The sequence below is a fragment of the Rhinatrema bivittatum genome, chromosome 17 (assembly GCF_901001135.1).
Source record: "Rhinatrema bivittatum chromosome 17, aRhiBiv1.1, whole genome shotgun sequence".
NCBI lineage: Eukaryota > Metazoa > Chordata > Amphibia > Gymnophiona > Rhinatrematidae > Rhinatrema > Rhinatrema bivittatum.
Window position 1 is genome coordinate 28,898,413 of NC_042631.1, and position 25,740 is coordinate 28,924,152.

Genomic DNA, 25,740 nt, shown 5'->3' on the forward strand with positions numbered 1-25,740 from the left:
GTAAAAAAAAAAAAAAAAATTAGCGAGAGCTCTTATTAGTATTAGTGATTGCACCCCCTGGAGCTCATAGGGTGCAATATATTCAGACAACAGTGCAAGGTGTACTTGGGAAGTTTTTTTAAATCAAACCCATGGCCCCCACTGTATAATACTATCGGCCCAGATGTTTCTGTTTATGTAGTTGTGGTTAGCGTTTGAGAGCTATACACCCATTGGGTCATTGTGATAAACAGATTGCTGGCAGGTTCCTTGCTAACCTTTTTTTTTATTTCCTTGGATTTAATGGACCACGTTGCATCTAAATGTTGCATATAGATATATTTCAAACTGCTTGAAAAAGACCGGCTGCTGCCACTTGGTGGCAGAAGATGATCAGTGAATAACAGAAGGACTGAAAGGTTACAAGTACCTTGCAAAACTGACATTCCCAAAACTCGACCAGGGTTTTACAGGAATGGTAAATACATAGGCGGCTTTCCAAGTGCAGTCTGGTTATTACTGAAGAAGAGGAATGCAAAGTGTGATGGAAAGTCTCTCTGTAATGTTTTGGTAAAGGATTCCAGAAGACTATATCTTGGGTGGAGCAGGGGAATACCCTCTCATCTACTCTGTGGAGAACCCAAGGGATTTTGAATGAGCAAAGAAAACTTATTGCAAGCATAGAACTGTCCAGTTTGCCCATCCATATCTCCTACTCAGCTTTATGGTCTCCGCCTTTCCCTCAAAGATCCCCTGTGCTTCTCCCATGTTTTCTTTAATTTTGATGCTATCCTTGATTCCAGCACCTCTACAGGGGTCTGCCACCCTTTCTGTAAAGAATTTATTTCCTTATTTGCCTGGATTGGCCACTGTTGGACACAGGTTGCTGGGTTTGATGGACCCTTGGTCTGACCCGTTATGGCATGCTCTTATGTAGGTTACTCCTGGGTCTACAACCTTTGACTCTCATTCTGTGACAGGAAGAGGATGGAAATGGTCCAGAGAGAGGCAACCAAAACGGTGCAGCGTCTGCTCCAAAAGCTATATGAGAAGAGGCTTGGGGACCCAAACACGAATACCCTAGAGAGGAGAGGAAAGACAGGGGATACGACACAAAAGTTTACAAGAAAGAAACCAATTGCAATAGAAAGGAAGCTGTAGAACTAGGGGTTATGAGATGAACCTCCGGGTAGTAGAGGGCATGGAACACAAGAATGGTAACTGAATTCAAAACGTTGTAGTGCAATTCTTTTCTTTGGAGGGGCATATTCTCCAAGGGCACACTAAAAACAAAAATTATAATTGGGGCTGGCTTCACACTTCTCATTCCCCTTTCCTGTATCCCCAAGGTATGGGTCTTTTCTGTGGGGGTGAAGCTCTTTGGGACAGGAACACTTACAAACCAGGCAGGACTCACTGGATGGGTGTTCAGTTTAAAGTGTACTGTAATTCCTCTTAGAATCAATAGATATAAACCATAAAGTGTCCAGATACTTCCTGTGTTCCCAGATTTACATGAGCCAAGATCTGGCTGCTCTCTACCTCTGTGGATGTGTTCCCCCAGGCAGGGGCTTGGAACCTGCTTATCCTCCATGGTAAGAAAAGATAAGTGTCCCAAGGGGCTGGAGTATCCTAACAGTGACCGGATCCCTTTCCCCAGTACCTGAGGTCCACACTGAATCCTGAACTTCACCTGGCGGTGTCCTGTGTCCCAGGGTGGAAACTCCGTGCGGTGCCTCCAGATGTTTCTCTCTTGGTGACTCGTCTTCAAAAGATAGAAGCTGGCCTCCCAGGAGGGAAGGCCTGTACTGGAAAAGGTTATCAAATGTCTCCAGTTTAGGGGAAAAGAAGGGGGCAGAAAAGTTCACCCTTTCCCCAAAGATGGAAAAATACAAAACTTGAAAAACCTTGAATCAGGATCTCTTCTCACACTGACTGCTTCAATCTCCTCTTATGCTGGTCAAAGAGGTATACAGTCCCTCCTGACCACCCTGAGCAGGGAATACAGCCTGCCAGGAATGGAACAAGTAAAAAAAATATAGAAACCAGAAAAACTGTGAAGATTTCTTACTATCCCTGTTTCTTCCAGCTACATTAAAAGAACTGGTAAGGCATGTGCCTCTCTCCTCCTTTTGCCAGACTGGGGGCCTTACTCAGAGAGCACACATGATACACATCATTCCCTTCTGAAAGCAAACTACATATGCACTAATCTTAGCTAATCTAGACCCCTTGTGCCTAAGGAGAGGTCCAGTTCCAGAAAAACTCTGGGGAAGGTGCAGATCAGATTGTATGTCACCCTGAGGCTGTCTACCCAAGGGCTGGGACTCGGGACCCTACGTGATCTCTACACAAGCGTCTATGGTCTCTCTGGCGTGACAGCAAGAAAGAGCTGTAAGGATCATCTAATTTTTCTGCCTTCCTTTTTGTAGACCAGCTCTTTCAAGAGTTTGACATGTCTTGTGTATCTTCAAAGTAGCAAAAATTCAAATTAAAAAAAAATGCTATAGTTACATTTTAGTGTGAAATCTAGGCCTGGTTTTTCAATTGGCATTTAACTGCCAAATGACAAGCATGCACACATCAGATGCTGACACTGAATTCAACCTGCATCTAGCAGGAAGTGACATTGGTGTGGAAGAGCAGATGGTGGTGAGGTAGCAAGAAGTAACACTTGAAAATTCTCATTTTCTGCCAATTCAATAAACATTGTTCTAGGTGGATTACAATTTCTGTTACATAAACCAATAAAATAATAAGACAACACAGCAGCATACTAAGATAACCAAGGTACAACACAATGACAGACACCTAGAGACAGTAACTTTCAAACGGGCAGACATTGACGCAGTGGTTTTATAATATGCGCGCATGTTATGAAATACATTTGATGCATGTAAATCCCAATTCTACCACGTAAGTCGGGTATTTTATAACAGGCACGTGTCCACACCAGTGTTGAGCTAGGTCCTCCATATCCTCCTGGTTCACTAGCTTGCACTCCCCCTAGTTATCCCAGACCCTTTAAACCCCTCTGAAATGGCTGTTTGTTTGTTTGTTTTAACTTACACCTCCTCTATAGCAGAAGTAAACTTACAAGGCAATGGCCCCGGCGTGCACATCTTTTGGCTGTGCCCCAAAATGCCCACGCCCCTCTTTTTTTAAATTGAGTGTGTTTTTCCCCTACTGCTCCCTAAAGCTGCCCCCTTTTATGATTGCAGGTAAAGTGTGTGCTTTGTGAAATAGCATGCGTGCTTTTATCCACATTGGTGGCTGGGAGGGAATTTTCATAACACATGTTTTACACAGGTATCTGTGTTTACCCAGTTAAAGTCCTTTGAAAATTATCCTCTTGATATCGTACACAAAATAGAACTAACACTTGACCAGTTATGATGGTGTCAACCCAAAATATTGCACATTACATCCTGCATTTTTACTTCTGTTTTCTCAGTACCTCAAAAAGTACCTGCTGGTAATATAACGGTTATTGCCAAAGATAACTCTGTGAACTCTCTGCAAGTCTCCTGGACACAACCACCCGGGAATGTGGGAAGCTATGTAATCACCCTTCAAGGAGCTCTAAATGCTACCCAGAACAGCACATCAGCAGGAAACGTGACTTTCCAAGGCCTACTGCCTGGCAGCAGTTATAACATCACAATAACAACTGTTAATGGTGATTGCAATCAGACATCGGATCCAGTGACTACTGCAACGTGTAAGTCAGTATTGTCAGAAACTGGGAAATCGGCAACCCAGGCAAGGATGACTGTCTGTCTGCATCTCCCCCCCCCCCCCCCCCCACATCTGTAGCACCCTTCCCAGCTCCCATAGCCACGCCCACATTGGAGCGGGCTGGGATACTATTGGCGAGCACGTGGGCCTAAAGCTTTACTAGAAACTTACAAAAAAACAAACAAACTTGGGACATGGGCCCATTTGGTCTCGTCCTGAGATTTTGATAATTTAAATTCAACAGTCACGAGCAAGCCTTCTTCTGTCCCCTACCCCCAAGAATGATCCTGTAAATACACAGAATACTAAATGTTACTGAAATCCTGCTGTCCTTATGGGGACAGTTTAAAAAGAAATCATCAAGCAGCACACTGGAAGAGCCAAGGGAATACCCTCTATTGTCTGATCAGTGATGGGCTGGCAGTTTCTCACCTCCTCAACCCCAACCCGCTCCCACCTCTGGCTGTCCTTCACACACGCCCTGCCCCATTGCCCTTCACACATGCCCTGCCCCATTGCCCTTCACACACACCCTGCCCCATTGCCACCATCTCTTTTTTTGCATTCCCTCCCCATGTATCGTGCCCCTGCATTCTCCCACAAAAATCCCCATAGGATTCCCGTGCAACCCCATACCCTGGTTCTCTTTCATCACCTCAGCAGCATTACTGAACTTTAGGGAAATGGGGAGGATACTGCATTCACAGTCCTCCTTACCCTCCCCTGACATTTTATCCTCTCATGCCATCCCTCTCTTGCAACCACCTCCTTCCCTCCATCCCCTTTCAGCATTTAACTCCTCTCCCTCCCTAGCAATCACTTATAGCTGCCTGACTGAGCTTAGTTGAATCTCCAGGTCCTGGCATCCCAGGCTGTGAATGCAACTGTTCTATGGGGATGGGAGGGGAGGAGAGCAAGGAGTGAAGCAGGCAAAGTGCAAAGGAAAGCAATTGCTCTGCACCCTTTTATCAGAGCCTCTCTTCCTGTTCCCTGCAGGCTGCCTGGAGGGGGGAGGGGCCGAAGCTCTCTGAGATTCAGGGAACCGGCCAGTGGATTTTGGGGCATGAGGCCCTATGCGCTCATCACTGGCTAACGATTCCCTTGGCCTGGGCGTATCCAGAGGGGTGGGGCTAAATATAAGGACAGGGGTGTGTGGTTCACCTTTCTTATCCCCATGGGTCTTGTGCTCCCCAGCTTGTCTTCGTTGCTCTGGGCCACAGCCCTGATGATGATTTATATTTTTCCTGTGATTTGATTCGATATGGTTTCTGTGTTCAGTGTATTGTTTACCTAAACATTGACAATACTGAATTTTTAGAGCAATGTGTTTAACCTGTATAGAGGATGTATTTTTTTTAAATTATTCCTAGTTCTACTATAATTTTAAAAGCTGAATATTTTTATACTTATGTAACGTTGCAATTTATTATTGGGATTACCAGCTGACTAGATTTTCAGGACAGGCGAATCAGTTTAGCCAGGGGCAAACATAGAAATCCCTGATGCAAGTTCCTTTAGGCCATGTGGTTAAAACCAGGACTGACTGAACTTGTGCTGAAAATATAGAGCAAGTCATAACCCTATATAATTAAGGTTTTGTAAAAAAAAAAAAAAAAAAAAAAATTATAAATGAACATCAAATTTTCCTATTAGCATTCTGATTCTGCTTGTTACTTAGGATACGTGACTTTTTTTTCATTCCTTTTTTAACAGATCCTTCTAAACCGGGAGCATTAAATTTGATACAAGTGGGAACTGACAGCATATCCCTCAACTGGAGTGAACCTGAAAACATGACCCAAGCACAATATTATTTTAACATCACTTATACCCCTCCACCAGGGGCTTCTGTGCCTCTCAGTAATACCTCTTCTGCCAACCTGACGAATCTTACAGCTGGAACCAAGTACACAATAACAGTGGTGACTGTTGGTGCTCTTGGATATCAGAGTTTACCTGTCAACATAACTCAATACACAAGTAAGTGATTTCTCTATATTGGATTGCTATTTTTTTTTTAATTCCATATAAGGTTTTGAATTTCCCTTTTTTATGGCTGAGGTTTCACCTACTCTTTTTAATGTAATTTTATTGTGGGGAAACACAGTAAGGGAACTGATTTGTAGGACCTTGCAGTAGTTCAACATGATATGAAGCCAGGCAACACATGACCCAGTTATGGCAGTGACCTCCCAAAATGTCATGCATTTGACCTGAATGTTTCTGCTGTTTCTCAGAACCTGAAAGAATACCTGCTGTTAATATAACAGTTATTGCCAAAGATAACTCTGTAAACTCTCTGCAAGTCTCCTGGACACAGCCCCCCGGGAATGTGGAAACCTATGTGATCGCCCTTCAAGGAGCTGTAATCACTACCCAGAACAGCACATCAGCAGGAAATGTGACTTTCCAAGGCCTACTGCCTGGCAGGAATTACAGCGTCACAATAACAACCGTTAGTGGTGATCAAAATCAGACGTCAGATCCAGTGATTAGTGCAACATGTAAGTATAAAATAAAATCTATATATGTAAAAACTACTACCCTGATTTTTGGCTAGCCACAAGGGCTCACTGGGGAGATCATGGGCCCATACTTACCAGGGGTTCTTTCTGATGGGGGTGGTGGGGGGGGGGGAGAGTCAATCTTTCAAGGTTTCCTGCTCTTCTGTAATCCAAAAATACCACAAGCACTATGTAGATGTTATTAAAAATGAAATCCTTTACTGATCACTGATGGCGGGGAGCACAAAATGCAAATATCGTACACTATGGCTCAGTGCAGCAGTCAGTTCAAACCAGCGAAAGTCCACAGTCTCACAGCAACAAATGCCGGGCAGCTTGGGCTAGTAAGTTGTATGGGACAGGATCCCCCTCCTCTTAGGCTCCTCCCCTGTTTCTTCTTTCTTCCTGCGTGCAGCTGTCTCTTTACTCCAGTGCCAACTGGGAAAATTTCAGAGTGAGTCAGGAGCTCCAGAACTGATGCTTCCCATTAAGCAGCAGCTCCAGACGCAGACCTCCAAGTCCTGCAGGTCTTACTGGAGTCAGACTTGAAACTCCACACTTTTCTCAACTTAAAGGTAATCTCCCTGAAGAGTTGAGGAGTTAGGGACTTGCACCTCCTTGAGATCCCCTCTGTGTCTCCACCAAAGGACTCAGGAATTCATGCTCTTGCCCGTCTGGGTGAATTGGTAGAAGTGTCAGCAAACTGGTGATTTAAAAGTATGTGCACAAGTTGTTATTTTCAGAAGCAGAGTACGAGCTCATTGTATAAAATATGTATTTATTTATTTAAAGGTATTTATATCCTGTCCCTCCCAGGTTTGGGGCGGGTTACAATGTAACATACATAATATCATTTAAAATAAACAGAATAAATAATAAAACACAAAACATCATTAAAATGTTATAAAACACAGATATAACTTGAAAACATAAAATAAGCAAGAGATGAACTAAAAAATAGGACTAACTCACGTGTCAAGTCCCGCATTTACCAATGCACCGGGGTCATCGCTAATGTTACTGTTGAGCACTGGTATAAACTTTTTGACAATTCAGGATCTATGTGTTTTCGCTTTATTAGAGGAGTAGACGAGATTTTCCATGACTCTGCACATAGAAGAGAGAGTGGATTAAAACATTTTAAACTGTATGATCTTCATCCTTTTTTCAGTTTAAAAAAAAAATTGATATGACAAGAGTTTTTCCCTCCATATTTAACAGATCCTTCTAAACCGGGCGCATTAAATTTGATACAAGTAGGAACCTACAGCATGTCCCTCAACTGGAGTGAACCTGAAAACATGACCCAAGCACAATATTATTTTAACATCACTTATACCTCTCCGTCAGGGGCTTCTATGCTCCAGAGCAATACCTCTTCTGCCAACCTGACGAATCTTACAGCTGGAACCAAGTACACAATAACAGTGGTGACTGTTGGGGCTTTTGGATATCAGAGTTTACCTGTGAACATAACTCAATACACAAGTAAGTGATTTCTCTGCATGTGATTCAGCTACTTCTCTTTTGATTATATTTCATTAAATCACTGTTATTTGTCACATAGTAAGACAGGGAGTTGTACATAATTCTGAGTGAGGATTTAGTGCCCTTGTTTCTGAAAGTAATAAACTTGCCCACACTAATCCATAGGAGTCTTCCAGTTTTTTTGTACGCACGTTTTTGTTTCTAATTTGTGTTCCCTTATCCTATTGGAGGATCTGTCCATGTTCACCAGGCATGACATAGGTGAAGGATTTTGCTAGTGTTTAGTTTCTTTTTTTTTTAAATTTATACTTTATTCAATTTTCATTTAAAATCTTTAAACAAAATCAAAGAAGTAAGACAGATGTACATCTCATCACAAAATAACCAATATTACAATAATAGATTCCATCTTCATTACTAGATCTATAACATGGGGGAGACTATTCAAATACCATACAAAACAAAAATTAACTTCAAAGTCATCTAAAGGAGAGAGAGACAATTTGGTTTTTATTGATCATCACTGCTTCTTCCTACTACATCTTTATCCAATATAAATGTCTCTAAATGTAGGGGATCAGAAAAGCTATATTTCTTTCCCTGATAGGTTACTAAACATATACTAGGATATTTAAAAAAGAAACTTGCTCCTAAGGCAAGCAATTTCACCTTCAGGGAGAGAAAATGTTTCCTTTTTGCCTGCGTGACCCGCGAGACATCTGGGAACATTAAGATTTTCTGACCGCAAAAATTTAGATCTTTGTGTTTTAGGAAATCCTTAAACACCTTGTCCTTGTCTGCCTCTGATTGCATAGAGACAAATAAGGTAGCCCTCTTATGAATTATGTCTATTGATTCTTCAAGAAAAGTCGAAACTCCAGTACTTGAAGTTTCTACATTCTCTTCTACTTTTTCCCCAATTTTACTTGAAAAATAGAAAATTTTAGACACCACAGGGATTTCTTTATCTTCATAAAGTAAAACCTCCTTCAAATATTTCTTAAACATTTCCCAGGGTGACAAAAATCTTGTTAAGGGAAAATTAATTAGTCGTAAGTTTTTATATCTAATTATATTCTCCATATTTTCTATCTCTCTATGGATAGATATGCTATCTTTAATATGGGCAGATTCAATATTTTCCAATAGTCTAATCTTATTTGTTATTTTCCCCACATCTTCTTTTAAGCTGGTTACCTCCTTTGTATTTTCCTCTATTTTTACTTTATTTGAATTCACTATGGCAGTCAGGGACTCTTTCATTTGAGAGACATTATTATTAAGAGCAGACATCAAATTCCAAATATCCTTCAGGGAAATGTTATCAGGAGGATCACCAGGCCATTGTTGTGGCCTATCAGATTCTTCCGTAACTTGCCCTGAACTCAAATCTAATGAAACATTAGTTATCTTAATTTCTCCTGAAGCAGAGCCTACTCTCTCTTTTGGAGAGGTTTCTGCTTCTAAAGTCAAAAAGTCCCAAGATAATAGTGTCTGTGGTTGTGGAGGAAGCGATGGTCCTTCACCAGGACTAAAGGAGGCCGAAAACTGGTCCCCTATAATGTCCTCATTTGGTGATCCAATCCGTCTAAAAACGTGATTGTCCATTGGGCCCCTCGCTGGTATAGGAGAAATTGGGAAGCTTTTCACTTTTCTCTTCCTCCCCATGTAGCCTGGGGTTGAGTAGATAGTAAAACTTCACAACTTTCTTACCTCGAATGACTTGTGTTCCTGCCTTCCCGTCCTTCTCCGGACTAAGCCGGACAAAGCCGCGCGCCCCTTACGGAGCGCGCGGCTTAGGTAGCACGCCGGCGGCGGTGATGCACCGCTTGCCGTTCGATTTTATGCAGCAGGCACCAGGTGATGATGTCACAGTCCCGCCTCTCTCTCTCTCTCGGGTTCGTCTGCGTTCCTCCGAGGCTCCAGGCAAGGTACAGGTACCACAGGTGTCACAGGCAATTGGGGACGTCTCTCTCTCCTTCACAACGCTCCCCAAATTATCCCACGCCTGCCACTCGATTTTATGCAGCAGGCGCCGGGTGATGATGTCACAGTCCCGCCTCTCTCTCTCTCGGGTTCGTTGGCGTTCCTCCGAGGCTCCAGGCAAGGTACAGGTACCACAGGTGTCACGGGCAATTGGGGACGTCTCTCTCTCCTTCACAACGCTCCCCCTCTAGTGTTTAGTTTCTCTGTAGGAATCTGTAACAGTTACTCCTTGCGAAATTCTGTGTACAAAAATTAAAAATTCTGTATAGAAAAATTAGAAATTTTGCAGAATTCTACATACTTTATCTTGGTAAAAATTTTCACAATATGACAGTCTATAATTAATTTAAAATGTTATCCAGAAAAAGTTATTACTTAAAAATACAGAGTTTTAAATATTTTGAGCAGAATTTCTTTAGAATTCCACTGTAAGAGTGCCACTTCCACTCTCTCTCTCCCTACTCCCCTGGCCAGTTTCCTTTCACTTTTCCCTCTCAGGCCCCAAACTCCCACCCTCCACTATATCTCCCCCTCCCCCTCTAGGCTCAACCCCTTCCACTCTATCTCCACTCCCAGAGTTTGACCCGTCTCTCAGTATTGCCCCTCACACAGGCTCCTTCTCTCCCTCTCTTTCACATATACACTCAAGCTCCCTCCCTCTCGTGCACATACACATCCCCCCGCTCTCTCTCACACACACACTCTCATACAGTCTCCCTCTCTCTTGCATACACACCCACACAGGCTCCGTTTCTTTCTCATGCACACACCTTCACAGAGGCTACTTATTTTTCTCTCTGTCTCTCTCACTGGATCAACCTGTCCTGAAAATCTGGAGCCAGTTGGAAACCCTAGTGCCAATATCCTATAAGCGCTGAAGCAACAAAGAGTGCAGTATTGAATCAAACACTACAGAGATGTCAAGTAAAACCAAAACAGAATGTTTCCTGTCCAATTCATGCAGCACAAAGTCAGAGATTGATACCAGTACCATCTCTGTACTGTGACCTTGTCTGAACCCACTCTGAAAATCACTTAAAATTGCATTATTGTCTAGATATATATTCATATAACTGTGTAAACACAATTTTCTCCGAGGACAAGCAGGATGGTAGCCCTCACACATGAGTGACATCATCGGATGGAGCCCGGCACGGAACTTTGATCTCAAAGAATCTAGAACTTCCAAACATGCCCTACTGAGCATGTGCAGCTGCTGTCATCACCCTGCCTCCTAGGCAGAGCCCCTCAGTCTCATTTTTCTACAGAGCCGTGTGTGTCATGGTATTCAGCATTGCTCTCTCCCACGGTTTTTGTAGATGATTTTTTTTCTAAAGCTGCAGCTGTTTTCTTTCCTTTTATGATAGTTTTATTTCTTTTTCCTTTTTATCTTCTCTCCTCTGTCTGCCAGCCGCATGGTGGGCCTTAGTCACTGTGCAATCTGGCAGAATATTTTTCATCCCTTTTTCAAAAAAAAAAAAACCCTGTACCTGCAATTTAGTATCTGTGTCGTCTCCTTGCTCTGTCTGTCTGTTTTTGTACATTTTGTCTGGTGTTGGCAGAATTGACTGAATGCAGTCTGTGGGTGATCCATGCAGGCCACTGAGCCTGGGGACTCACCTGAGTTCTACTCGGGCAGGAGTTCCATGTAGTTTCACTGATTGGCATCGATGGAGGTCAGACAGGCAAGAGATCGAGGACCAATACCGTTCCTGTGGGGAGGGGGGGAGAGCTCATCTTCCCCACACTCAAAAGTAACTAGTCTCCATGGGTAGGAGCCCTAGATGACTTAGCCTCTTCTCCTGCTTTCCAGTGATCACAGTGTAGTCTTCCTGGGAGAGAGGATGAGTAGGAGCCTGGACAAGCGGCTTGCTGCTGCACCTTCTGTACCATGCCCACTAACGGTTGCCCATGCACAACTGTGACCAGTGCATCATTAATCTGACACATCAATGTCAGGACCACGTCGGGGGCCAGGATTGCTATGGGAGCACTATGATCACCCTTGACGCTGTCGAGTTTCCAGGGCGCACTCAATGTTATTGAGGTGCGTGACCGCCCTTGATACCATAAGTGCCTTCTGTGCTGTAGGCATTTGTGGATGTGGAGTCTCGATGCACTGAAGTCATCGATGCCTTGGGCCTCGATTTGGCAAAGTAGTAGCACCAACCTCTGATGTTGGGGACCAGGTCTGCCATCAAGCACCATGATTCCCCTCGATGCCGTCGGGGCCGACCTTGATGTTGACGCCTTTAAGGCCTAGGGGGCAGGGTGATGATTACAACTGCACATGCTCAGTAGGGCATGTTTGAAAGTTCTAGATTCTTTAAGATCAAAGTTCCATGCTGGACTCCATCCATTCTCACCCATGTGTGAGGATTAACATTCTGCTGTCCTCGGAGAACACCTGTTTAAAGGTAAACAACTCTGCTTCCTCCAATACCTTTCCTAAGGAAGGCAAAACTGAAATAGGATGATAACTCAAAGGATCTAATCATGGAAGAGAAACATTTTTGAAAAATCAAATAAATCACCGCTCTGATATTATTTTGGGAAAATCCCTTCATCAAGGGATAAATTCACCAGTTTAGTCAAACATTCAATAAAGATGTCACTCGATGAACCTAATAACTAAAAAGGACAATTATCTAATGGACAACATGAGGATTTCAAGGCAGTAACTGTAGAAACAACGTCCTTGGAAGACACGGTATAAAAAGTTGACCATTTATAATGTCTTGTAATGTTCAGATCTTGCATGGACACCAATTGAATAGCTTGGTTCACACCAGATGTTAACTTGGTAATCTTAGAAGCACAATAATGTGCAAAAGTCTCACAACATAGAACTTCACTACTACACCCAAGCAGGAATTCTCTCATACAGTTGACAAGACCAAAATAGGTCCAGGGACGATTTAAAGAAATCTGTAGCTTAGAGGGCAAATGAGATTTCTGCTGAACAACAAATTCACATCTATAAGATGCTCTTATTTGCTGGTACCTTGCTTTTGTCTCTAACTCCTTGAAGTTTGATAAAACATTTACAGGGAAATCTTAACTGAAAGGTAGGTCCCAGAGCTAGGACTCTCTTTTTGACAGGAACAGTTTCCTGCGTTGTTGCGTCTCCTTTTCCCACTTCAGGGAACAAAGATATCTTGTGTCCCAACAATAGAATATCCTTGCATTGAAAAAATAAACTTAAGGTCCACTGTTTGTCTAATGTATGGGAATACTTCACCAATATAGTAAGCTCTATTTAGGACAACAGAGTTCAATTGTTCTAGGAAACTGGACAAATCAAAGGAACCAGGAGAAGTGTTGGTTGTTTCCCTAGAAGAAGAAACAGATTCAGGCAAATATATCTTATGTATATTAGGAAAACTTCTTTAGACACTTTTAAGAAAGCAATATAACATTTTTTAAACACAACTGTTGTTTATGAGAAAAGATGACCACACGTCAGTCATGCACACATCAGATAAATGTTATGATTGACTGCAAGTGCGATCTTAATCTTTTCTCATAAATTGTTTGTGACGAGTCCAAATGAACATAACTTTTTTTTTTTTTTTTACTTTTACTTTTTATTTTGTTTGATTGTAAGATATTGTTCTAACATTGAACAAATGTTTCTCTTTTTTTGTTAAATTTAAAAAAATCGAAAACAAGTGTTTCCCAGCTCATGGTGTCATATGTTGTGTACAGCCTGAGGGTGCACTTTTTCACTTGGCCGTGGGTGCCAAATTGCCTCTACCACTTTGAATACACACAGTGTTAAACAATGGTATAAGGCAGGGGTGGCCAAATCTAGTCCTCAAGATTGACCATCAGGTCTGGTTTTCAGGATATCCATAATGAATATGCATGAGATAGATTTACATGCACTGCTTCCATTGTATGCAAATATATCTCATGCATATTCATTATGGATATCCTGAACTAGGCCACTTTTTGTAGCTCTTGAGGACCAGAGTTGGCCACCTCTGATGTAAAATGTATGCACATCAATGGTATTCCTGCTACATGCACAAATTTTGAAAATTGAAATGTAGGTGCATATTTGACAACCACGCCTCAAAGTTCCCTCCTCCCACCACCATCTCCTCCACCCTACCATGCCTCTCTTTTCTGCAGCTAAAAATGTGCATGTGTTGAAAGTACTCACATGTTTTGTAGCAGCTAAAAATCCACTGAGGATTAACTGATCTAAATCTGCCATATACATCTATTGTACCTGCATAAGAAGTGCTGAGGCCTTTCAAAATTTACCTCACTGTGTGCAGTTCTTGTTACCTCATCTTGAAAAAAAAAATGTAGCAGAAGTACAAAAGATTACAACAAAAATATTAAAGGATAACGAACAACTCCCTTATGAAGAAAGGCTAGGGCTTTTCACCTTGCAGAAGACATGACTGAGAAGGGATATGATAGAAGTTTTATAATATCATGAATGGGGTGAATAAGTAAATAGGGAATGGTTATTTACCCTTTCAGATAGTATTAGAAGTGGGGGACTATCTATGAAACTGACTGGTAGGTTTAAATAAATGTGAGTATTGTTTCAGCCAATGCACAGTACTTGCCAGGTTCTTATGGCCTGGATTGGCCACTGTTGGAAACAGGATGCTGGGCTTGATGGACCCTTGGTCTGACCCAGTATGGCATTTTCTTATGTTCTTATGTAAGCTAAGGAATTTGTTGTCCGAAGATTCTATCAAGGCTGGTTGTATAAGTGGGTTGAACAAATTTCTGGAGGACAGGTTCATTAACAAGTATTAGCCAGGTAGGCTTGGAGAATGCAACTTATTACTGACAGGAGCTAAGAATGAATGGAATGGATCTCCTTGTGTACTTTTTCCAAGTAACCCAATTTGGCCACTGTCAGAGACAGGATACTGGACAGTGGATCATTGCTTTCACCCAGTACGGCATTTCATATTGTTGTATATTTTCCCTTCCAATTTACATTGCTGTATTTACCCTTGGATTGAGTTTTTGTGGTTGTAGAAGAAAATGTTTGGTACTAATTGGATAAACCTTTTATATTGTACACAAGATAGAAATAACACATAAGCTATGATAGTAAAATCCAGAAACAGAATATTTGACTTGTATTTTTCCTCAATTTCTCAGAGCCTGAAAAAATACCTGCTAGTAATATATCAGTTATTGCCAAAGATAACTCTGTGAACTCTCTGCAAGTCTTCTGGAGTCAACCACCTGGCAATGTGGAAACCTATGTGATCAATGTTCAAGGAGCTGTAAACGCTGTAAACGCTACCCAGAACAGCACATCAGCAGGAAACGTGACTTTCCAAGGCCTACTGCCTGGCAGGAAGTACAACGTCACAATAACAACCATTAGTGGTGATCAAAATCAGACGTCAGATCCAGTGATTAGTGCAACATGTAAGTACATAACAGAATTCTTAACTTATGGTTTGTTTGTTTGTTTTTTACATAAGTACCAAAAATGCTGAATTATTTATGGAACCCTTGTGCTAGGAGAGTCCTCCGGACTAACTTTAGGGTTCCACAGCCTCTTTCATCTCTCTTCCCTGGTAAAGGGTCCACCTTCAGGGGAGAGGGTGGACTCACCACCTGGATCCCCTAGGCATTAGTAATCTGTCTGTTTAATAAATGCCAGTGTATGAAACTAGACACCATGCTGGTGCTCCAATGTAACTTTACTGAGGACCGATTTCAAACATGAAAAATGGCATTTTTTGCCAGGTGCTGAAATCAGTAAACTTGTGACTGTGTCTAGGTAAAACTGTGATTCTTTGGTCCATCTCTTAGAGTCCCTTCCTTGTCCTTGAATTGAATACGAAGCTTCCCTGGGCATCCTGGACTAGAGGTATTTTCCCTTAAGGGCTCCCTTTGAAATTCCCTGATATCCACAGCTCATCACCATTGTTCTCTCTCTCCTCTGATATCGGATGGGCACCTTCACCACAAATAGCTGATGCTTCTCTTCTTTCCTCCCAGACTTTAGAACCAGTTGGGTATCTACTTTTCCTTCACTTGCCAGTTGAACAATTTGATCCCCTGGATTAGGGAAATCGCAGCTGAATAATACAACTCCTCTCTTATTTCCAGCTAGGGAGAAAGGGTGGCTGGAAATTTCTTCTTGAAACAAAATCAGTTTCTTAGAAAAGATACTGAAAAAAAACCAATGTGGGAGTAAATCTATCTAGCACTCATTGAATGAGAGTTTAAGTTTAAAAACTTCCTTGCTTCTTCTAGGGCTCCTTACCCTAAGATCATGGCCTTACTTTTACAAATTAACAGGAACTAAATAGAAAAGCTCCTTCTCAGAAGCAAACTATAAATCCACACAGATCACTGGGGGGAGGGGGTGCCCCTGCATTTATACCAGGAGTATCATCTCCTGACAGCAGCCTTGGGTGAGGGTGCTGTCACAGACCTGGTGCATTCCTCTCTCCTCCAGGAAGTGCATAACCTTTCTTTCTTCACTAGCCCCACCCACTCCAGACATCATCAAGGGCGCCATGCTGAAAGAAAGGGTACAGATGCCAAAGGCGATATGCGTGCCTTTGAGCGCATCCTGATGTTCGTCTTGATTTACCAGAAGAAAACCCTCTGTTCAGTAAATTCCAACCTGTAATCTATCATTATGGTCCCGAATTCGCAAGGAGATTTGATTCAGACAGTTGTTGTGCGTGGAAGATATGACCCAGATGTACTATCTGCTCGTAGGAAATCTAGAACATTCAGGTCAGCCCTTATTCATGTTGCTCTGCAATCTACACCATCCATATTCTTTTCAACAATGCTAGCTGACAGCTGTTCTTCTCATAAATGCTCAGTCTTAATAGCAAGAAATCTGTGATTTATGATACTCTACATGCAACTTCTCCAGACTGTTTTTAAGCATTGCTGAAACATGGCTAAGAGACTGACATTCCCGTTCTGAATCACTGCTGTCCTCCACTTTTCTCAATATTGTGAATATCAGAGGAGAGGAGGTTTAGCTATATTTTTCAAGCAATCATTCAACTTCTCCAGAGTTGAAGTTGCTACCCCATCCTCCCTACAAGGTACTGCTGTTGAAATCTCAAATTTCAATATTTGTTTAGCATATTGTTCCTCTGGTTTACTCTCATACAATTCTTCTCCATTTATTGAACTCATAGCAAACTCCAATATTGATCCATTGAAAATCATAATACTTTGCAATTTTAATTTACACATTGACTGACAGACAACCTCTTTCAACCGCTACTGAAATCTTTTTAGATACATTATCTGCTTGTAGATGGGAACAGATAACTTCTGGTCCTATCCACAAGCAGATAATGTATCTAAAAAGATTTCAGTAGCTCTTACTTCATATTTCACCATAGAAAACCTAACTCATCAAATTTGACATCTACCTCTCTCAAGAGAGGCTACATTGATCCAGACAACTTTAAGGCAAAATTTATTCCTTTACTTAATGATCCCCCCACCCTCAATCCTCTCCTGAAGAGCTATATACTATAGGACAATTCTCTTCACTCAGAATTAGACGAAATAGCCCCATGTGGAGGATAATTCAGAAAAGATCTTATAGAGCTCCATGGTTCACAAATAAACTACAAAATCAAAAACATTAATGCGGACTTGAGAGAAAATGCCATCGCTACTCCTCTCAATAGTATTTGGATGATTACTGCCAACAACTTTTATTATATCATACTGCAGTTATTGCTGCCAAAAAATCGTATTTCTATACTAAACTCTCTGCATCATTCCACAAACCTAGAAAAGTGTTTCATTCAGTAAAATGGCTCATATACCTTCTACTACAACCCAAGTCACTCTGACTTTCATCACAGGCATTAATCTAGCAGAAACATTTATGTCCCATTTTGTCAATAAATTTACCAATATTTATAACTCTCTTGCAAACGATTGCAATGTACCAGTAGATAATCTGCATCTAAAAGACACAAAATGGACTATTTCTCAGAGGTATCCAAATATGATGTAACATAAAAAAAATCAATAAACTGAATTGTACCACTAGTCCGTTATTAATGAAACTCATTACAAATGACTCCACTGAATTCATTCCTAAATTAGTAACCTCATCTCTTTGCACAGACATCTTCCAAACACCATTAAAAAGTGTCTCGGTTCCATCTTATCCTAAAAAAAACCCAATGTGCTGATCCAACTACCCTGACAAACTACTATTCCATCTAGTCTCTTCCTTATGTTTCCAACATTACAGAAAATATTGTTTTGCAACAGCTTTTAACCCACATATCCTAAACCAATATCATTTTGGGTTTTGTAAATTCCATAATACTGAAATGTTACTTCTCTTCACGTTTTATACTCTTCACCATGGATTTGATTCTGGAACACAATGCATGCTTAGTCTTCTGGATATTTCTTATACATTCGACACTGTTGATCACGTTTTCCTTATCTCTCGTTTGCTGTCTTTGAGTTTTGCTGGTAATGTACTATCCTCGTTCTCATCTTACTTGATGAACCATAGACAATTGACATTAAGTACTGAAAACTCTTAACTGGTACACTCTTGTCTCAGCAGCATTAATTGACCTCTACTTGACTCCCCTGTGCAGATTACTTACAAGTCTTGGGGTACACTATAAGCTTGTATGCTGACAACATACAATTCTTCTTTCCTATAAAATAATCTTGGGCATTCACTGAAGAATTAATTTCTCTGTCTTTTCTCTATTCACAAATGTCTTCTTCAGAACAAACTCTCTCTCAGTGTCAGTAAAACTGAGCTTCTGATCTTGTTTTTCCTTGTCCAGTAGTCCTGCTAAACTGTCATTCAATGGACATGATATTCCGATTGCTCAAGTTCCACACTCTATTCACATTCTCATAGACCTATCTCTATTGATGCACCCCTATATTAAAGCACTAACCAGAATATCAATTCACACATTTTCGTTTGTTATAAATGGGGAGCTCATTACCATATAAAGCTTTGTGTACTTTGTTGTGCGGCCTCTATAGTGAAGCTTTCATTGCACTGTTCAATTATTTCCTTAATAAACAGAAATAATTGTGAATGAAGACCGGCGGTGCTGTTGCCCCATTTCATAACTTTTTTTTTTTTTTTGCCTTGTGTCCAAGCTACACCAGTTTTGTTTTCCTTATCTTCTCTCTCTTCCTCATAAATATAGGGTGGTCACTTTTACCTGGGAAAATGGTTTTTGAAAACTGCCCTCTATGTGCAAAGAGTGACTGTGGATTAATGGGACCCTGATGTGAACGTCATGGGGTTTGTTTTTTTTGTTTTTTTATGATATTTGTCATATGACAGAGTTTTCCCTCCATGTTTAACAGATCCTTCTAAACCGGGCGCATTCTATTGGACACAAGTGGGAACTGGCAGCATATCCCTCAACTGGAGTGACCCTGTAAACATGACCGGAGCACAGTATTCTTTTAATATCAATTATACCCCTCCACCAGGGGCTTCTGCACTCAGTAATACCTCTTCTGCCAACTTGACGAATCTTACAGCTGGAACCAATTACACAATAACAGTGGTGACTGTTGGGGCTCTTGCATATCAGAGTTTACCTGCGAGCATATCCCTATACACAAGTAAGTGATTTCTCTGCATGTGGTTCACTTTCTTCTTTCATAAAATCCACGTTCAGTCTTAGCATATCAAAGAGCTCACACAGTAGTTGAATACCTGCCTTGATGGGATGGGGAATTGCACCTAATTCTGAGTGTGGATTAATGCCGTTGTTTGTGAAAGTAGTGACCACCTAGATAGATCTGGAAATTCTGTATCCCAGCCCACCCAAGAGACAGTAAATTGCAATTATTAATGGCATCGTTAGTTCAGATTTCCTCTGGATCCTGTGAAGTTAACCATAGTTGTTCACTTTCAAGTAAATTTTAAATGGGCTACGCGCATAAATGTTGGGGTTCACATGCGTGGCCGGGCATCTGTGCGCTCCGCACGCATTTTTCAATGGGCCCGGCCACGCCCGTAAGCTCCGCTATGCACCGAAGTGCAGGGCCTCTCCAAGGGGGGTGGGGGGGCAGAGTCTGAGAGGAGCGGGGCTAGCTTGGGATGGGATAGTGCTATTCCACGCTGTCCCGGGGAAGCGTTTGCTGCAGAGATTACTTCTGCTTCAGAGGAGTAGTAAGTACTAAAATAAAATATTTGGGAATAGGTTAGGTTTAGGGGGCGGGGATGACAAGGAAAGGGAAGAGGTGGTAGGGACATGTCTGAGAATAATTGGATGTACTTTTGATATTGTACACAGGTGCAATGAAGCCCATGACCAGTTATGGTGCTGGTGGCTTTCCAAACTATTGTATATTTGACCCTGATTTTTTTTTTCTTTTTCTCAGAACCTAAAAAGATAGATGTTGGCAATATAACAGTTATTGCCAATAATAACTCTGTAAACTCTTTGCAAGTCTCCTGGACACAACCACCCGGGAATGTGGAAACCTATGTGATCACCCTTCAAGGAGCTGTAATCGCTACCCAGAACAGCACATCAGCAGGAAATGTGACTTTCCAAGGCCTACTGCCTGGCAGGAATTACAGTGTCACAATAACAACCATTAGTGGTGATCAAAATCAGACGTCAGATCCAGTGATTAATGCAACATGTAAGTCAGTATTAACATTTAAAGGGTAAATTTTCAGAGTCTGACAAAAGCAAAGTTATGCATCTAGATTGGCTAAACCCCATATTGTGGGTGACTTTCAAAGGGACTTCTGTGGGTGAAATGGTGCTTTCCTTGCAGAAATGGCCATTTCAAAAGCTTATTTATTTAATTGTAAATAAATAAAATAAATTTTGAAAGCTGTGTGCCTCATTTACGTATAAAATTACATATATACACTATATGCATGTACTTTTACCTGCATAGGGAAGGGCACTCCAGTGGGTGCAGCTTGGGTGGAACTGGGACATACATGAAGCTTTTTTATTGTAAAAAATAGTGTGTGAATAAATTCTCTAGGCAATACTACATGCACTAAATAGCAGGTATAACTGTATGCACGTAGATTTGCTGGAACAATTTTTAAATGGAGTTTGCCAAATCCCAGAGAACCTTGTTCAAGTGTCTTTTACTCACAGAGGCTGTTTTTGTCCAGGTCTAGTGACACCAAATTGCTTCACTGGTGTTCCCCTTTCAGAATCCACACTTACCTTGTAGCAATGGAGCTTCGCCTTTCCAGCCCAGTGTTCAGCCTTCAACACTCAGCCTTTCCCCAGCAATCTTTTTTAAACTGCCGAGGACCGTTCCAGGTCTTCAGGGGCTGGGCTGTGTCCCAGGCTTTACATGTCTGAAGCTGCCTCACTTTATATTGTGCTGCAGCCTCACTTAGCAGGGTGCCAGCCTTGGACTGGGGTAGACCCGTCATGTGCCTTTTTTGGCTCTGACAGCTCCCTCTGTGCTTCCGTATAAGCCTGAAACCTACAAATGCGTTCCCTGTACGTACCCAGATCAGTCCAGACTCCTGGAATTTGGCCCTCTTCTAGAAGATGGAGACAGAGCGGTTTTCAAAACAAATTCCGCCTATATATAGGATGGTGCTACTTACATTATTACTCTGTCTCCAGCAGATGGTGGAGGTACAAAACTTACAGTCTGGTCAGGTTCCTTAGTTTAAAATAATCTTAATATTAATAATTCTAGACAATCAGTCTTTTAAAAAAAAAATAGGAAGAGAATAAAGAAATCTTCAAGAAGGACTAAGAGGATGGTTGTCAGCCTCCCAGGGAGTTGTCAGGTCCTGAGGGGACCATCCCCCCTGGTTCCTGAGGCAGCTGCGTCTGGGGTTGAGAACCCAATAGCCACTGAAGAGCAGCGCTGGATGTGATACCGGGGAGCCCGGCTCACTCATCCCAGAACGTCCAGGACACACAGACTGCCAGCCAGGTTTGACTTAAAAAAAATATATATATTCTTATTACTTTTTGGTTTCGGTCTCTCTTTTCCCTCGCGGCTGCGTTCATTTTTTTGGTCGAGTCGCTATTGTTTTCGCGGGGGGACTTCACGATTTGTAGCTTAAGGAGTTTTCCATTTTTCAGCCTTTGCTTTCTAAGTATTGCCACGGTGTGCGAGCGGCTCTTGCCAAATGGCTTGTGCGCAGTCTGTCTCCCGGGAGGAGAGGGAGCCTCCGCGGCCCCCGGGAGGGTTGCTGTTCAGGTCCGAAAGGTGGCAGGAGTTTTCAGGGAGCTTCTGACTCATTCCCTCAGTCCTGTCCCGCTGAGTGCGGGAACAGGCACCATTTTGAAATTTTCCCCGTCGGCAATGAAGTCTGCGGCGCTGGAGGCGGCGGGGGAGGAGAGTCTCCCGCTGCCTTTCTCCCCTCAACCAACGGCCCCTGCAGCGTGCAGAGCGAAAGTACATGCCGCTATACTTGTAGAGGACAAGCCCGAGGGGGTTGCAGATTGTCCTCCTCTTTGTCTTTCTTTTTTCCTCGGTTTTTGTACTTTTTTTTTCTTTCAGCCTCCTAAGCTAAGAAGGCAGGCAAAGAGAGGTCTGCTGAGAACTTGTTATGGGTAAATACCGCTGCCCAAGCGTGCCCATTAAGGTCAGTGGCGCCCCGGACAGCCACGGATACCTCTGCACAGCTCTCAGCGCAGGCTGAGGGAGACCTTCCGTCCCAGCCCCCGAGGGGGTTGTAGGGGATGCAGACCAGCACCAGCAAGAGGCTGTGTGGGGGTCTCATGAGCCAGATCTTCCATCTCAGCCCCCGAGGGGGGGTTGTAAGGGATGCAGACCAGCAGAGTGCTGGCGGCGGGGAGGGGGGGGGGTGTCTCATGCTGTGGTCAGAGATGACCAGAAGGAGGTCTGTCTCTTCAGAAAGGAAGAGTTCCCTTCTCTTAACTCGGCTAATTTGGGAACATTAGGTATTGAGCTTCCCCAGGAGGAATCCCGTTTGGGATCCACAGATCCGGTCTTTTGGGCTGGAGGGGTCCACCTCTGTCTTTGCCTTTGTCATTTTTCTGCCACGGACTTGCCTTTCTGAGAGTGGGACACTCCTGATTTGGGCCTGAAGGTTGCTAAGGCAATGGTTACGTTTTATCCTCTGTCAGAGAAGGTTTTGGAGGCAACAGGTTGAGAATTATAAGCCAAAATGTCCAAATTTGGATTCTTTATTATGGAAACAAGTATCTTTAAAAAAAGCCCGACTCCGGCCGAGTTTCGCCCTCTTACAATGGGGCTGCGTCAGGGGCTACAACATACAAACAAATACACAAACACTTATAAATAAAATAAATCATAAAAAAACATATTAGAAGTCAGACATATATAATGGTAACATATAAATGTGATGTGAAATCAAAATGTGTGCTGATATATCATATAAAACAATGTTTATAATGTATATCTGGGAAACGATTATGTAAATGTCTCACATGTGTATGGGCATTACCTCAACTTCATCAAATAAGAATTCCAGAATATTCACAGAGTATAAATGAGAGGCATCAGATGGTCTGGAAGATGTAAACAATGAAAAATATTATTAATCAAAAATTGGATAGATTGATGACCTCAATATTAAAAAATCACGGGGAAGGAGTAAAAAAAGTGGCTAAGACACTACATTACCTAAAAGATGTAAAAAATAAATAAAGAAAAGTAGATAGTACAAAATAATGAATAAAAAAGTACCTCTGGATCATAGTGCCAGTCAAAGTTGTGCTGTAGTCAGTTGACAATATTGCCGCCATTAATTACCAAACAGTAGCGGGCACTTCAAACAGCAAACTGTTTCTAAAAAATGATTAACATGATAGTTAAAAATATGGAGCACAAGGACAAAAAATGTATCTGCTATTGTTCTTTAGGTTAAACACGCTGAATTAAACTATTTTATACATGTTTCTCCATTACACAAAAGCTATTTAAAACAGTCAACACCTTCGGAGACACTCGGACTTTAAAAACTGCTCTCAGTGAAAGTTAATACTGCCATGAAATCCCTTACCTTTTGGTGCATCTCAAGACAATTATTACCGCAGTCAGCTCAATCTCTTTTACACTCAAAAAGAGGAAACAAACTTACCGCCAAGCATTTAAACACTAAAAAAACGCACCAACTGAGTTTTCAATCAAGACAAAGGGGGCGTGTACTCAAGGTTCCCATATGTGACAGCAGAAAGCAGTCTATGGAGAAAAATATTGCTGTACATCATTAAATCAATTACTGACGTTGTGATCTGCAGCAAAGTGTGTAAACTACATAAACGTATTGAAAAATATTAAAAAGGCACAGTAAAAATAAAGTAAACCATAAAAAACTATATAATGGGCATTTAAACACTAAAACCGCGCCAACTAAGTTGTCAATCAAGACGAAGGGGGATGTATACTCAACGTTGCCGTATGTGAAGGCAAGGAGCGGTCAGCGGAGAAAAATGCCGCTGTAGACATTAAAAACAATTGCCAACTTTGTGATCTGCAACAGAGTTTGCAAACTACATGAACTGATTAAAACAACGGACGTTAAAAAAAAATATTTTTTTTAACATTAAAAGAGGCACTTAACTAAATAAAACACAATGCGAACTAAAAGAAAACTACATGACTTACAACAAGTAGTGAGATACTTAAAAAATAATGGAAACTAAAACCATGACCTAATACAAATGGTCCACTAAAAATCCAGAGGTACTTTTTTATTCATTATTTTATACTATCTATTTTTATTTATTTATTTTTTACATCTTTTAGGTAATGTAGAGTCTTAGCCACTTTTTTTACTCCTTTCCCGTGATTTTTTAGCATTGAGGTCATCAATCTATCCAATTTTTTATTAATAATATTTTTCATTGTTTACATCTTCCAGATCTTCCGATGCCTCTCATTTATACTCTGTGAATATTCTGGAATTCTTATTTGATGAAGTTGAGGTAATGCCCATACACATGTGAGACATTTACATAATCGTTTCCCAGATATACATTATAAACATTGTTTTATATGATATATGTGCACACATTTTGATTTCACATCACATTTATATGTTACCATTATATATGTCTGACTTCTAATATGTTTTTATGATTTATTTTATTTATAAGTGTTTGTGTATTTGTTTGTATATTGTAGCCCCTGACGCAGCCCCAGTGTAAGAGGGCGAAACTCGGCCAGAGTCGGGCTTTTCTCAAAGATACTTGTTTCCATAATAAAGAATCCAAAATTTGGATATTTTGGCTTCTAATTCTCAACGTGTTCCTCCACGGCTTGGTTAGAGGAGGTTTTGGTCCTTTTTCAAGTTCCCAAGGTAGATTCGGGTGTCGGCGGTAACTATGGAGACCACCATTCCGGTTACAGGGTTGAAGGCCCTCGATGACTGGCAGCACACAAGACTGGAGTTTCAGCTCTAAAGGTATTTGAGGTTTCCGCTCTGGCAGTCCGCGATGCTATGGGTTGCACTTTCGCTGTGAGAGCGGGTCTTCGCTTTATTCAGCAGCTGCAGACCAACGAGTCTCTCTGGGGAATTCCTGCAGGCTGGACATCTTGCAGCAGCGATTGCTTACTCTGCTGATGCTCTCTATGGTCTGGTGTGAACCTCGGATAGGTCCATGGTTTCTGTAGGCTTGGCAATGAGTCTGTTATGGTTCCGGACCTGTGTGCCAGATGTTTTCATCCGAGTCTCAACTGGATCCTCTTCCATTCAAGGGTGTGTTGCTGCTTGGAAAAGAGCTGGAAGACATGATTCAGTCACTGGCAGAGAACACAGTTTACAGGCGGCCAGAAGATCATCCAAGTCTGAGAGGTTCGTTTTTCCTCTAGATCCACTACCACCTTTAGGCAGGATGCTGGCAGGCCACAGTCGGATGTTCCCACAATAATGTGTGGCCAGTCCATTCTTCAATTCTGGTAGGGTTAAGGCCGCTGGTATTGTTTTCTAGTCTCCCAGTCTGCGTATGACATACAGCGTCGAGCGGTACAATAGACGTTACACCTCCTTCTCAATCTCGGAGCTATTCCGCATGTTCCTCCGGCGGAGCAAAAGAAGGGCCGCTACTCGATTTATTTGAGGATG

The 25,740-nt window shown here is 41.8% G+C and overlaps 1 protein-coding gene across 1 annotated transcript in view; it reads left to right on the plus strand.

Annotated features, from left to right (window-relative positions):
• LOC115079207 (receptor-type tyrosine-protein phosphatase eta-like) overlaps positions 1 to 25,740 on the plus strand; it is a 164,984-nt gene that overhangs the window by 47,518 nt on the left and 91,726 nt on the right. Inside the window, exons 3-9 of the mRNA XM_029582465.1 lie at positions 3,434 to 3,700; positions 5,431 to 5,697; positions 5,955 to 6,221; positions 7,443 to 7,709; positions 14,832 to 15,107; positions 19,038 to 19,301; positions 20,067 to 20,333. Of these exons, the coding sequence (XP_029438325.1) occupies positions 3,434 to 3,700; positions 5,431 to 5,697; positions 5,955 to 6,221; positions 7,443 to 7,709; positions 14,832 to 15,107; positions 19,038 to 19,301; positions 20,067 to 20,333 (1,875 nt within the window). The remainder of the gene's footprint in view (positions 1 to 3,433; positions 3,701 to 5,430; positions 5,698 to 5,954; positions 6,222 to 7,442; positions 7,710 to 14,831; positions 15,108 to 19,037; positions 19,302 to 20,066; positions 20,334 to 25,740) is intronic.